This window comes from Eriocheir sinensis, chromosome 9 (assembly GCF_024679095.1).
Source record: "Eriocheir sinensis breed Jianghai 21 chromosome 9, ASM2467909v1, whole genome shotgun sequence".
Lineage (NCBI taxonomy): Eukaryota > Metazoa > Arthropoda > Malacostraca > Decapoda > Varunidae > Eriocheir > Eriocheir sinensis.
Genome location: NC_066517.1, coordinates 22,607,010 through 22,622,229, shown reverse-complemented (window position 1 = coordinate 22,622,229; position 15,220 = coordinate 22,607,010). Strand labels below are relative to the sequence as shown.

Here is a 15,220-nt window from a genome sequence, read left to right as displayed (position 1 = left end):
GTAAGTAAATAAAGTAGGTAAAGTAGATATGATTAAGTATCAGCAAATAAGTAAGAAAAAAAGTAAGCTGCCCCTCCCCTCCCCACCTCTTCCACATCTCCCCAGCTCATTCCCTCCCCTATCACCTCTCCCCACAGCTTCCCCTTACCCTTATGTGCTAATTAACCTCCCCACGCCAGGTAATACAGGTAAGGGAAACTAATATTACCTGTAAATGACTCCCTCTCTCTCTCCCACACACCTGTCCACCCGGAATCACTGTTGCCAGGTAAGAGTGAAGGGACAGACACGTGCAAGTCAGATATATATGTAGATTAAAAGGGTATTAAGGGTTGCATTTTGTGTGTTTTGTCTTGTTTTGTTTGTTTTTGTATTGATTGCCTTGCTTTGGTTTATGTGGTTTGGGTTTTGTGGGTTTATAAAGGGAAGGGGGTGTGAGGTTTGGTAGGGTTGGTAACAGTGGCGGTGAGGGTGGATGGAATGGCGGGAAGTTCAAAATGGCAATAATAATAATAATAACGGTGATAAAAATATGAATAAGAACAAAAAATAAGAAGAATAGAGCAAGAAGAAAAGCAAGATGATAGAGAAGGAAAAGAATAAGATAATGAAGAGGAAAAGTATAAATAGTAGTAGTAGTAGTAGTAGTAGTAGTAGTAGTAGTAGTAGTATAGTAGCAGTAGTAGCAGTAGTAGTAGTAGTTGTAGTAGTAGTAGTAGTAGTTGTTGTTGTTGTGTGGTGGTGGTGGTGGAAGTGGTAATAGGAGACGCAAGAGCAATAACAAAAATGGGATCTACTACTACTAGACGACTACTACTACTACTACTACTACTACTACCTGTTAATTAAATGTAGTTGATCATTCTCGTTGTGTTATTTATTGATAAACGAGAGAAAATAAATGACTGTGGGAGGTTTTCCTTATTGGGGGGGGGGACTGTATTGGGGGAGGAAGGGAGAGGAACTGGTGTGTGTGTGTGTGTGTGTGTGTGTGTGTGTGTGTGTGTGTGCATGCTTGGTTAGTACCTGCACGCACACGGAGTCACAATCAGATTAAGTAAAACGTGTTAGGATCACGAAGGGGCAATTATGTACCTGTTACACACACACACACACACACACACACACACACACACACACACACACATTTGGAAGTAGATAACGAGGAGTTGCTACTAAGAGAATTAAGAAACACCAGCAACACACGAGGACACAGTAAAAAATTGAGAAAAGGAAGATGCTTGAGAGACAAAAAATATAGCTTCCCGCAAAGAAACATAGAGGTTGGGAACAGACTAAGCGATGAATTAGTAACGGCGAAGAATGTGCACAACTTTAAGGAAAAACTAGACAAGTATATAGGCCTACAGATATGGAGACGGGACCACACGAGCGTAAGCCCAGGCCCTGTAAAATTACAACTAGTAGGTAAACACACACACACACACACACACACACACACACACGCACGCACGAGTCAAGTCAGTCAACAACACACAAACAGCATGGAAGAGTGTTTTTTCGTGTTTTTTTTTTTTTTTTTGTATGTGTGTTTTTCTGGCATGTTTTGTTCCTCTTGCTGGAAACACACACACACACACACACACACACACACAATTTCCTCCCTTCCCCCCCCCATAAAAAAGAAAAACACACACACACAAGGTCCTCAGAGACAAAGAAGGAAGAGGAGGAGGAGGAGGAGGAGGAGGATGGATTGAAGGTGAGGGGTGAAGGAGGAAGATAGAAAACGGGAAAAAAAGGGGAAGGAGGAAACAGGAAGGAAAAAAGAGGGGAAGAGGAAGGAAGAAAATGAGGGGAAACTGAAATAATATTACTCAAGAAAGGGAAAAATGAAAACAAAAGGAGAGAAAGGGAAAGAAATAGTGAAATAGAGAGGAAAACAGGAGGATGAGGAGGAAGAAGAGGAGGAAAGGAAGATAGATTGGGGTGATGAAAGTGAAAGGTAAGTAAAGAAAGAAAAATGGAGGAAGAAGAAAACAAAACAAGACAAAACAGGAAAGAAACAAAACACAAAAAAGAAGGGGAAAAAAGAAAGCTAAAAAGAAAGAAAACAAGGGAAAAGAAGGAAAACATTGAATAGAGGGAAAAAAGAAAGAGAAAAAGAGAGAGAGGAGAGGACTGACAAGGACGCAGAGGAGGAGGAGGTGAGGGGAGATGGACTAGAACGAGAGGAAAGAGAGAGAGAGGGAGGGAGGGAGGGAAAGAGAGAGAGAGAGAGAGGGAGGGAAGGAAAGAGAGATCAGGGGGGAGCGGGGGAGTGAGGGAGGGAGAGAGAGAGAAAGGACGAAGAGAGAGGGAAAGAGAGGGAGGGAGGGAGAGGTAAGGGGGGGGTGAGGGGAAGCGAGGGGAGCGGTGAGTCATCCGCTACAAGGTCGGGGAAAGCCTTGGTGACGTCACTCCCCTTGCAACGGCCTTCCCCTCTGACACATCCTTGACCCCCCCCCCCTTTCCCCTCTTTAAACCCCTTTCTGAGTCCCCCTTTCCCCTTTTCGAACCCCTTGGTGACTCCCCTTTCCCCTCGTGAACCTTTTTTTCTTTCCCCTTAAAATACGTTTCTATATCCTTTTTTCCCTCTTGACGTCCTTTCTGAATCCCCCTTTTCCCCTCTCTGAACCCCTCTTTTCCCTTTCAAACCCTTCATGAACTCCTTTTCTCCTGATTCCATTCTAATCCACTACTACTGCTTTATACTCCTTTGAACCTCCTTTCCTCTCTTTAAACTCATTCTGAATTCCCCGTTTTCCCTCTCTGAACCCCTTTGTGATGCCCCTCTCCCTTTTTGAACCTTTTATGAACCTCCTCTCCCCTTACTCTTACCCTTATGAAACTTCTCTCCTCTTTGACTCATCCTTGAACCCCCTTTCCCCTCTTCGAACCCCTTATTGTACCCCTCTTTCCCCTCTTGAACCTTTTTATGAATGCTCTCCTCTCTTCTGATTCAACTTTTATCCTTTTCCCCTTTTTGATCCCCTTTAACATATCACTGAGCCCCATTTCCCCTCTTTGAACCCATTATTGTACCCCTTCTTTTCCCTCTTGAACCTTTTATGAATGCTCTCTCCTCTCTTCTGATTCAATTTTTATCCTTTTTCCCTTTTTGATCCCCTCTGACACATCATTGAACCCCCTTTCCCCTCTCTGAACCCTTTATTGTACCCCTTCTTTTCCCTCTTGAACCTTTTATGAATGCTCTCTCCTCTCTTCTGATTCAATTTTTATCCTTTTTCCCTTTTTGATCCCCTCTGACATATCATTGAGCCCCATTTCCCCTCTTTGAACCCATTATTGTACCCCTTCTTTTCCCTCTTGAACCTTTTATGAATGCTCTCTCCTCTCTTCTGATTCAATTTTTATCCTTTTCCCCTTTTTGATCCCCTCTGACATATCATTGAACCCCTTTTCCCCTCTTTGAACCCCCTTTTTGTACCCCTCTTTCTCAACTGGACCTGTAACTCCTCTCTCCCGACTCCGTTTTGATCCTCCTCCTTTTTTTGATTCCTTCCAAGCCCCGCTTCCCCTCTTTGAACCCCATTTTTGAACCCTTCTCTCTCCTCTCTTGAACCTTTTATTTGCATTTCTCCCTCTTCTGATTCCCTTTTGATCCTCTTCCCCTTCGACACGTCCTTGAACCCCCTCTCCCCTCCCTGAACCCTAATGATCCCCTCTCTCCCCTCCTGAACCTTTTATGAGTCATTTCCTCTCTTCCGACTCCGGTTTTGACCCTCCTCACTCTTTTTTTAGACTTCCTGGAACCTCCTTTTCCTTCTCTAACCTCCCACACATCCCTTCGCCTTCCTGAACCCTTTATATCTTCCCTTCTCCCATCTTGAAACCCTCTCCTAACTTTCCTATTCCCCTCTTGAACCCTTCACTAAACCCGGATACCTTCACCTATAACCCCGCAGTCTCCCATTTTCCCTTTTCGTATGTGACTTCCTCCCTGTGGCTTCCCCTGTGGCTACCCCTTTATGACTCCCCTCTCTGGCCCCCTTTCCCCTTTCGCATGTGATTTCCTCTCTGTGGCTTCCCCTCGTGGCATCCCCCTGTGTAACTCCCCTCTCCCTTCCCCCTTGTTGCTCCCCTCTCAGCCCCGTTTCCTCTCTCCTCCCTCTCCCCCTTTTCCCCTCCATTACGAGCGGTTGAAATGGCCGTAAATTTGGGTTAGTCGGAGCGCTGGTCGGTTGGTTCTTTATGTGCCAGGACCCGCATGCTGCTAATGATTCTCCTCTTCTTGTTCTGTTTATTGCATTTCCGATACTTGTTCTTCCTGCAGTGAGAGTTTTGTTTGTTGTAGATGTTGTGTTTGGGGTTTTTGTTGATGTGTGTGTTCGTTTAAGTGGATTGATTTGTTGTTTAGTCTCGTGTGGAATCAAATAGTTCTACTTTTTATACTAATACTACTTTCTTTGACCTTTTTTTATATATTGGAGAGACTGTATTTTGTTTTTTGTTAATGTTTATATTCGTGTAAACTTGAATTGATGTTTTTTTGTCTTTAATTTCACAAGGCTCACATATTTCTGATTCTTATACTACTGCTGATACTCTCAAATATTTCTACTTTTTCTCCTACTAATACTTTCTTTTACACTTCTTTTTATATTGTAGAGACTGTGTTTTGGGTTTCTGTTGATGTTTATATTTGATGTTTCCTTTTATTTCAAACGGATCAAATACTTCTACTTCTTGCACTACTAATACTCTCTTTGGCAATTTCGTCTTAAGTAACAGATAGCGAGAATTTTTTGGTCCTTTCAATGCTTCAGTACGTGTATTTGAACTGGTTATCGTCTTGTACCACTCATACTTCCTTGAAATATCTACTGCAGCCTATATTTTGATCTTTACAATGTTTCAATATGCAGTTTTGATTTAATATGATCTTTTATCTCATACGGATCAACTACTTTTATTATTTTCTCGCGCTGGGCCCTAAAACATAAAATGATACGCTTGTGGAGTAAGAGGTTATTTCTGGCCCTTTGTTTATGTTCCTGCGCGTGTACTTGTAAGGGAAGGTTGTGTTGAGAAGGAAGGGGTGGAGTGTATATGTTACTTAGTTGTTGGGGTTCACATCTTCTCTGGTAATTTGATAATGTTATGGGGATACTGTTAAGGGGAGAAACAAAAAACAACAACGATACAAAAAGTCTGTTAAACGTTTCTCCTGTAAAAGAAACAACAACGATATGAAAAGTCCGTTAAACGTTTATCCTGTAAAAAACAACAACAACGATACAAAAAGTCCGTTAAACGTTTCTCCTGTAAAAGAAACAACAACGATATGAAAAGTCCGTTAAACGTTTATCCTGTAAAAAACAACAACAACGATACAAAAAGTCCGTTAAACGTTTATCCTGTAAAAGAAAATAGAAGGCCCAAAAGAGAGAGAAATTTCGGATGGAGAAGTGTCTATAATCACTTTTATTTGCTGTCCTATTAGTAGTATAGTAAAGTAAAGTGTAGTAAATTAGTATAAAGGGTAAGTAAAGGTTTGTATAGTAAAGGGTTGGTATCTAAGGTTCTCGGTGGTTCATATATAAACACTATGACTCAAAATTTCTCTATTACGCGACCTATTATATCTGGTTAGTTTCCACGCTCAGGTAGTATTAACCCGTCCGCTGCGATTGTCACTTTTTTTGTTTTCACTGGTAGCCTGGTAACATATAGTCCCAGGTCTTTCTCTGCCTCTGTGGTGGATAGTGGAGTGTTTCCCATGTGGTACTGGTGTGCTGGATATCCCCTCCCAAGGCGCATGACTACATTTTTCTTCATTGAATTGTAGCAGCCACTCTTTGTTCCATTCCCGTAGCTTGGTGATGTCTTCTTGTAGGAAATCCGCAGTCAAGGGGTTAAGGTGGCAATATTAAGCGTCGTGGTGAGGGTCTGTGTCCGTGTTTCTCCTTTGTTGATATTTTTACCTGGACAGCAATTATCGCACCTGGACTCATCATCTCTGCGTTACAAGACTTATATTTTGGTTTATATCCACGCTGCTCTACTTGTGCCTCACTTAGCAATAGCGTCGCGGCGGGGGTCTGATGTTCCTTTGTTGATATTTTTACCTGGGCAACAATTATCGCACCTGGACTCATCATCTCTACGTTACAAGACTTATATTTTGGTTTATATCCACGCTGCTCTACTTGTGCCTCACTTAGCAATAGCGTCGCGGCGGGGGTCTGATGTTCCTTTGTTGATATTTTTACCTGGGCAAAAACTATCGCACCTGGGCTCATTGGGTCGTATTATAAGACATTTCGTGACCCAAGAACACCTATTTGACAAGGTTTTCGCAGGAGTTGTGGGCATTACCAGTAGTAGTTTTATGACCCTGGTGGTAGTTTGACACTTCCTCTGAACCATGAACCCGAGAACACCTATTTGACAAGGCTTTCGCAGGAGTTGTGGGCATTACCAGTAGTAGTTTTATGACCCTGGTGGTAGTTTGATCCTTCCTCTGAACCATGAACCCAAGAACACCTATTTGACAAGGCTTTCGCAGGAGTTGTGGGCATTACTAGTAGTAGTTTTATGACCCTGGTGGTAGTTCGACACTTCCTTTGTACCTTGAACCTGAAGGAACACACATAAGAACCCGACTGACCCCCTCTTTGACCGTTCGAAAGAGATGATGTGAGAAGCGAAAGTGTCTTGTCATACCGACCAATTGTCTCTGTGTTGCATGATTTATATTTTGGGTAACATCTCCGCCCCTTTACGTTATCTCTAAGGCAGTAATATTAAGCGTCGCGGCGAGGGTCGGCGTCCGTGTTTCTCCTCTGTTGATATTTTTACCTGGTCGCAATTATCACACCTGAGCGCCGCCACACCTGAGCCCCGCCGCCGTCCATTGTGTGGGGACCTTAATGTTTTGATCGCCACTCACCCATTAAAAGCCATCTCACCCCCCGCTCCGTCCTTGCCCCAGCCCCGCTCCGCCCCGCCCCAGGACGCCCCCCACGAGGTCAACCCGCGAGATGGGATGCTCCAGGAATTCCAGGAACAGAGCAAGGCATCTGGAAGGTCGGGGATTCCCAGCATGACATCACTCCGTTCCCGGGGCTGCTATCGACCCACCTCGCCGCCCCAGCCCCTCGCCAGGTGTCTTGGCCCCCTCGCCGCCCCCTCGGCCTCCCCCTCGCCTAGTAGAGCCTTTATGTGCTCGTTGGGGCAGGCACAGCGGGTCGTGTGAGATGTATAGGGTTTAGAGGGACGTGGAAGCGAGGAAAAGGACAGGATAAGGAGCGGAGAGAGGGGAGGCTGGCGGTGCAGGGAGGCGGCGGCCGGAGTCTGCGTGCTGTGCCTGTCCGTCCACGTGATTCCCGAGCCCCGCCGCATATATACTTCCTCCCTCCATCTGCTGGCTCAGTTTGTGTCCCGCACGTCCGCCAGCCGACCCCAGCCCAGCAGCGGGACGCGGCATCTCGTGTGAATTGCGTCAATGAAACATTCATGGCTTAGACGAGCAGCAGCGAGTCTGGACGCGTGAGGCAACACAGAGGACTCGAGGCTCTGACGGTGGCAGTCTGCGCGATGGTGGTGTGTCCGTGCGGCGTGATGGTGCCCTCGCCCGGGGGAGGCCGCGCTCGCCGCGGCCCCAGGACGCCCAGTTGCTTCGACACCTCCGAGACGGTCACCTCGCAGCCCAAGGACATGGAGGAGCCAGCCTCCGTGGAGAAGCTGACGGCCGCCAGCAACAACGAGCAGGCGGCAGGCCCAGGCATCCCGCGGCCCCCCTCCAGAAACAACAAGAACAAAGGAGCGGCGAGCAAGGGCGGCGAGGAGGCCAGGATGGAGCACGCCTCGCGGACCACCCTCGCCCTCGCCACCACGGAGTCCGGCAGGTACGTGGGCACCCGCCCCCTCAGGTCCAACCGCTCGCCCACGCCCACCCTGCATAGGATCCCGCTCAAGGCCGCCGCCGACCAGAAGCTGGCGGGGAACGGCCGCCCCAGCAAGCACCTGCCTGCCGTGCGCACCTCCCCCGCCTCGCCCCAGGACCCCCAGGCCGCCCCGGCCCAGCTGCGGGCCAAGGTGCCTCTGGCAGTGCCCAGGACAAGCACAGTGAATCAGAGGTTTAATGAACTGAACGTCTCGAACCAGAGAAGGTAAATATTTGGCCCACTCCTCTCCCAGCTCAGACTTGACCTTGCTGACCGCTGCTAAGTTCCCTCTGGCTGCTGCCTTGACACACACAAAGCTTCATGTATCATACGTGCTTGTCCGTGGCCGAACACAATACAAAAGTTCCTCTTCCACCCACCTAGGCTACTGAAGCAGGATCTCGCGCCTCAAGACAAACAACTGCGCAGCGCGAGACCTTCATCACAGACCCTCGCCAGCCTCGGCCCCCCAGTGTACCAAAACATTGCCCCCCCGCCCCCCGCCACCCACACCAAGGAAGTTATCTACGAGAACCTTAAGCCCTATCTGAGGGGCGGGGCCCAGGGGACACCAACGGGCCCTGCCAAGACCACGGACCCCGCGACCCCCGAGGCCCACTGGGAGTCCGAGGCGAGCACCGTGTGGCTGTCGGAGTCCTGGAAGTACAACACCATCAAGAAAGCGCCGGACTTCAACATTTTCGAGATATCTGACTTCGAGTCCAACTCAAGCCGAACCACAACGCCCTCACCCCGACGAGGCCAGGCCAAGACCAACACAGCCGAGTCTTCCGACGCCGCCTCCACCACCAGCCGCGGCGGCTCCCCGTCACCGTCGCCGTCATCGCGGCGGGAGAAGGGGAAGAGGACTCTCCGCAGTCGCCTCCCCATGTTTGTCCGGGAGAGGAACAGCAAGAACAAGAAGGTTGAGACGAGCCCTAGCCAGATAGAGAGTCAGGCCTCCCGAGGGGAGAAAAAGCGTGCCCCGCAGACCAAGGGCGCCGGTGATCCCGCTGGGGTCCACGGGGACAAGGCCCCACGGGCTGGCGAGAATTGCGCCACAAATCTCTTGGAGGACAAAGGATCAAGGGCCTCGATGAGGCGTCCCGGGGACGCGCCGCCGGACAAAGCCGCCTGTCAGTCACGGGCTGAGGGCGGCGGCTGGAGAGCCTCGAGGAGCCTCTCCAAGACCTCGTCCCGCAACACTGTCAGCGATTCCTCGGATAACGAGGACCGATCACTCAGACGCGGCAGCCCGCGGGGCGACGCCCCCCACGGCGGGGACGCCCACGCCTGGAGACCCGAGGCGTCCACCAGACACACGAAGGGCGTCCCCCGGGGCGCCGCCAGCGACACATCTGACTACGAGAGCATCAGCACCTGCGGCTCCTGGCAGGACCTGACGCAGGACCTGGTCAGCGACTCCTCGGACGGCGAGGGCGGGTCGTGGCTCAGCCGGTGGGTGCAGGAGGCCCGCAGCAGAGCCGGGGCGGCCTTGGGCAGCGAGCCGGGGGGCTGGGCGGCGGCGGGGGCCGGGGCGGGGGCGGGGTGGCGGGGGCGCCGTGCATCACCGGGCTGTTCCCGCGCGTCACCTTTAATCTCGCCCGCCGCGTCTTTACGGTCCCTCCAACCGGCCCGACCCGACCCCGCGGCCCCCGCGCCCCCGCCCACCCTCACGCCCCCGCCTACCCTCAGGAGGCTCAGAAAGCCCCAGGGGAGCCCCAGGGGCCCCGATGCGGCCCCGAGGAGGCTCAGTGTGGCTGACCCCCTCTGGGGGCTGATCTACACCAACAAGGGGGAGGGGAGCGGCGGGGGGCAGCAGGCAGGCCACGCCCACCTCTCCGGCCACAACAACCACGCCCACTCCCCACGCCCCGCCCACCGCATGGACAAGAGGGGTCGCCCCCACTCCACAAGCCCCGCCCCCTCCCCGCGCCCCGCCTACCCCACCAACCCAAACAACCACCACGCCCACAACTCCACCCACACCAGCCCCAGCGACGCCCCCGCCCAGCCCGCCCACCCCAGCGACGACAACCCCGCCCACGACAACAACCCCGACAAGAACGACCCCACGAGCCCCGCCCACCGCTCCCAGCACCCGAACCACGCCCACCCGGAGAACCAGACCCACACCACCACTCCAGCCTTCATTAACCGCGCCCACAACCCTACGAGCACCCTCCCAACCCCCACCACCCCCACCTCGACCCCCACCCCCACCCCCACCCCCACCGACCCGAGGACCACTGGGGCATCACACAAGGGGGTCGCCCAGTGCCCTATCCACCCCCGGGGCGCCACCACCACCACCACCACCAGCGCCACCACCACCACCCCCAGGAGGCTCCCCCAGCACCGCGGTGAGTGATGGCAGCCATGTTATGACGTCACCGTGAGTCATCCACACGGTGACATCATCTGCTTAGTCATTTATTCATCCACTGAGTCATCCCTTCATCCATTGAGTCATCCATTGGTGTTGACAGGTAATTGATTTTGTTAGTTTCCGTTTTCTTTTTGTTATTGATGTGATGGGTCTTCTGTTTTTTTTTCCTTAATTTATCTTTATCAGTTTAGTTTTAATCTCAATATTAACTTTATCTTCTTTCTTTATATCACTGAAATTGCTTAGTTTTCATTTTACTTAATCTATAATTCCTCTCTAATAAATCTCATCTTCATTTTATATTCTCATTTTATTGTTGTTACTGAATTTGGTAGTTTCTCCTTATACTTAATATTTAGTTTATTTTTTTTAACGTAATTCTTAATCTAAATTCTATCATCCCTTCTTTCTTTTATTTTCAATGTTATTTTTTCGCTTTTCTTTTTTCTCTTTTTAGTTTCCCTTCCACGCGTGTTCGACAAGTTTGCATTATTCAGAAAGGGAAATTTTCTTATGACAAAAAAGAAAAGAAAAGGAAAAAAAGACGAACGTTCAAACAACCATTATATATTTTTTTCTTTCCCTAACGCTATTTTCCGAACTCTCTCTCTCTCTCTCTCTCTCTCTCTCTCTCTCTCTCTCTGACTATAAAAAAAAACAAGAAAAAGAAAACAACGGTGGAAATAAAAGCTTTCTAATTTTCTTTTTTTCTTTTTTTTGGGGGGACACGGTCTTTGTTTACCTCCTATGGATCATTAGTCTCTCTCTCTCTCTCTCTCTCTCTCTCTCTCTCTCTCTCTCTCTCTCTCTCTTTTCATTTTTTATCTCATTTTCTCATTTTCTTTCTTCTTTTCCATGTTTTCCTTTCTTTCTTTCTTTCTTTCTTTCTTGTCTCTTAATTCCTTCCATTCGATTCTTTCTCTCATATCCCGTTCTTCTCTCTCTCTCTCTCTCTCTCTCTCTCTCTCTCTCTCTCTCTCTCTCTCTCTCTCTCTCTCCCGGTAATGAAGGACACAAACTCTATCACGGACACGGACAGACAAAGCTTCCATTCTCATTTACCTCCCTCCTCTTCCTCCTCCTCTTCCTCTTCCTCCTCCTCCTCCTCCTCCTCCTCCTCCTCCTCTTCCTCCACTTCCTCCAACTCATTGTCCTCGTCTTCATCTTCCACCAGAGGAGAGGTTATGAGCGGAGGAGGAGAAGGAGGAGGAGGAGGAGGAAGAGGAGGAGGAGGAGGAGGAGGAAGATGAGGAGGAGGAAGAGGATGCGACTTCATGTCAATTTGCAAGATTTTTTTTTCCTCTCTCCAACTTTCGTTCTCCTTATAGGGCTCCTCCTCCTCCTCCTCCTCCTCCTCTTCCTCCTCCTTCTCCTCTTTTTCTTCTGTGACTTCTCTTTTTCTTCTCCTCCTTGTCTTTGTCTTCTTTCTCCTTCTCTTTGTCTCTATCCTCCTCCTCCTCTTCCTCCTCCTCCTCCTCCTCCTCTTCTTTATGTCTTCTCCCTTTCTCCTCCTCTTGTGCATTTCTCCTCTCTTCTTTCTATTTCTTTCATTACTTTCAATTCTGCATTCCTATTAATTACATCTTTATCACCCACTTTTTTCTTTCTTATTCGTGAAGTTTTGATAATAATAATAATAATAATAATAATAATAATAATAATAATAATAATAATAATAATAATAATAATCCTCTTTTCCTGTTTCTCATTTATCTTAGAACTTCATTTATTTTCACTTATATTCATTTATCATGTTATCTTCGTTTATCCTCTATTCTCATTTATCAATTATCTTTCATCTTTTATCCTATATCTTTCATTATCTCTCTTATCATTTATTTCGCTTTGATTGGGTAACTTTTCGGACTTGTTTTCATTTATTTGCATTTATCATCATCTATTTTCGTTTATCCCTTTCTCTCATTTATCATTCATTATTTATCTTTTTCCATTTATCAACTTTCCCTATCATTTATTTTCTGTCATTGGTTAACTCTTCGGATTCGCCCTTCCCAGTTTCAATTACACGAGATTGTGATTGGTGAATAGCCTACGTGGGGGTGAGGGGGAGGAGGGGGGTGAGATGACTAGCCTAACTGTGATTGGCTGAATTTGAATCGCGGTGGGCGGGGCCTAATCCCTCGACTTAACTGAACATACTAATAAACATCAACATTGAGAATTTACATAGACGTAGATGTTTTTGTTGTTGTTTTTGGAAGTGGGAGGTTTTTTCTTATTTTATTTGCGTTTTCGTTTCTCTGAATAAAGATTTTGGTTCACACATTTGCCTGATTTTCTCTCTCTCTCTCTCTCTCTCTCTCTCTCTCTCTCTCTCTCTCTCTCTCTCTCTCTCTCTCGGTCTTCCTCATTTCACTGAAAGCAGACGGGGAAGAAAAAGGAACAAGGAGGAGGAGGAGGAGGAGGAGGAGGAGGTAGAGTTCATTTTAGTGTAAGAAAATGTTAGGACGAAAAAATATATGTTGAGAGAGAGAGAGAGAGAGAGAGAGAGAGAGAGAGAGAGAGAGAGAGAGGAGGAGGAGGAGGAGGAGGAGGGGGGGGTGATAGACGGGCAGGGAGATAATGGGAAGGCGAGGACAACGGACGACGAAGAGGAGGAGGAGGAAGAGGAGGAGGAGGAGGAGGAGGAGGAGGCGAAGAAAGGAGGCCAAGAGGATGCGAAGAAATGAGAAGAGAAGTTGCAGGAAAAGGAGAAGAAGAAGAAAGAGGAGGAGGAGGAGGAGGAGGAGGAGGAGGAGGAAGAAGAAGAAGAGGAGGAGGAGGAAGAAGAGAATGAAGAAAATGAGGGGAGGAGATGCAAAGAAAGGATAACAAAAGAATATGAGGAAATGAGAAATGGAATTGGAGGAAGAGAAGGAGGAGAAGGAGGAGGAGGAGGAGGAGGAGGAGGAGAACAAAGAGGAAGAAACATGGAGGAAAGTCGAAAGGAGGAGGAAGAAGAGGAGGAGGAGGAGGAAAAAGAGGAAGAAACATGGAGGAAAGTCGAAAGGAGGAGGAAGAAGATGATGATGAGGAGGAGGAATGGAGGACGAAAAGGAGGAGCAAACATGGATGAAAGTCGAACGGATGAGGAAGAGGAGGAATGGAAGAGGTGGAGGAGGAGGAGGAGGAGGAGGAGGAGGAGGAGGAGGACTGGAAGACAAGATTAAAGGATTGTGTATAAAGGAGACACAATGGGGGGGAGAGAGAGAGAGAGAGAGAGAGAGAGAGAGAGAGAGAGAGAGAGAGAGAGAGAGAGAGAGAGAGAGAGAGAGAACAATACAAACTATACTTTATTGAAAAACATCCTCCTCCTCCTCCTCCTCCTTCTCCTCCTCCCCCTCCTCCTCCCTTTCCTCCCCTCTCCCACGAACCTTGCTTCCATTTCCTCCCCCTCACCCTTATCTCCCCTCCTCTCTCTCTTCCTCCTCTTCCTCCTCCTCCTCCTCCTCCTCTTCCTCCTCCTCCTCTCTCTCTACCCCCGAACATCAGACAAAGGAAATCCAGTCACTCGATAATAATAATAATAATAATAATAATAATAATAATAATAATAATAATAATAATAATAATAATAATAAAAGAGATAAGGAGAAGGAAATGCAGTAATAAGTTAATGAATGAATGATGAGGGAAGGGAAGAAGGGAGGAAGATGAATAAATAAAGAAGGAAAGTGAAGGAAGGAAGGAAGGAAGGAAGGAAGAAATTAATTGGAAGAGAGAAATAAATGATATGGAAAGAAAGAAAAAGAAAGAAATAAAGAAAGGAAGAGAAAGATAGGAAGGGAGGAGAGAAGGAAGGAAGAAATTAAATGAAAAAGAGAGAAGAAAAATGATATGGAAAGAAAGGAAGAAAGAAAGAAAGAAAGAAAGGAAGAGAAAGAAAGACATTAAGGAAGGAAGGAAGGAAGGAGGGAAAGAAGGAAGAAATCAATTGAAAAAGAGAAGATAAATGACATGGAAAGAAAGAAAAAGAAAGAAAGAAAGGAAGAAAAAGAAAGACAGGAAGGAAGGAAGGAAGGAAGAATGAAAAGATAGCAGAAGGAAACAAGGAATAAAGAAATAAAGACAGGAAGACGAAGCTAATGAGAGGAAGGAAGAAAGGAAGGAAGAAAGGAAGGAGGGAAGGATGAAAAGATAACAGAAGGAAATAAGGAAGGAAGGAATAAAGAAACAAAGACAGGAAGACGAAGATAATGAGAGGAAGGAAGGAAGGAAGGATGAAAAGATAACAGAAGGAAATAAGGAAACAGGGAATAAAGAAACAAAGAAGGAAGACGAAGATAGTGAGATAAATGAATGAATGAATGAATGAATGAATGAATGAAGGAAGGAAGGAAGAGAAAAATTAGAAGAAAACAAATATATTTAATCCTTTGTGTATCTCTTGTAATAAAAACAAAACAGAAATAACAACATGAACTTATCTCCACAAATGGCGACTGCTCTGTGTTAATTTCCAAGATAAAAAAGATTAAAAAAAAACAATTACAAAACAAGGTAAAAAGAAAAGAAAGAAAATAACTATCAAAAGGAAAAATCACAGCGCGTTCCCAGCCATAAAGGAAAGAAGAGAGAGAGAGAGAGAGAGAGAGAGAGAGAGAGAGAGAGAGAGAGAGAGAGAGAGAGAGAGAGAGAGAGAGAGAGAGAGAGAGAGAGAGAGAGAGAGAGAGAGAGAGAGAGAGAGAGAGAGAGAGAGAGAGAGAGAGAGAGAAGGAAAAAAATCTCGCAATGAGGAAAGTGAAAAAAAACAAGAAAAAAACATGAACGTGTATATATTTTTTTTACTTAAGTGAGGCGAAAAAAAAAGAAGAAAACGAGAAAAAAACGAGAAAAAAACGAGAAATAAATAAAAAAAACGGGAAATCTGAGAGCGAACCGTTACCCTTGCAATCTAAAACACACACACACACACACA

The 15,220-nt window shown here is 47.1% G+C and overlaps 2 protein-coding genes across 4 annotated transcripts in view; one reads left to right on the top strand and one right to left on the bottom strand.

The window, feature by feature from the left end:
* The window catches only part of LOC126996168 (protein farnesyltransferase/geranylgeranyltransferase type-1 subunit alpha-like), a 43,704-nt gene that overhangs the window by 4,113 nt on the left and 24,371 nt on the right, over nucleotides 1-15,220 (bottom strand). The window contains exon 1 of one of the 3 annotated variants that reach the window (XM_050856396.1): nucleotides 209-328. The exons of 1 other annotated variant lie outside the window; for it this stretch is intronic. The gene's annotated coding sequence lies outside the window, so the exon portion shown is untranslated. Of the gene's footprint in view, nucleotides 1-208; nucleotides 329-15,220 lie in introns of those variants that run through there. One more of the 3 variants, XM_050856397.1, reaches the window with a different exon arrangement.
* LOC126996166 (nascent polypeptide-associated complex subunit alpha, muscle-specific form-like) overlaps nucleotides 6,334-15,220 on the top strand; it is a 32,277-nt gene continuing 23,390 nt past the window's right edge. The window contains exons 1-2 of the mRNA XM_050856393.1: nucleotides 6,334-8,138; nucleotides 8,298-10,276. Coding sequence (XP_050712350.1) covers nucleotides 7,564-8,138; nucleotides 8,298-10,276 — 2,554 coding nt within the window. The 5' untranslated portion in view covers nucleotides 6,334-7,563. The remainder of the gene's footprint in view (nucleotides 8,139-8,297; nucleotides 10,277-15,220) is intronic.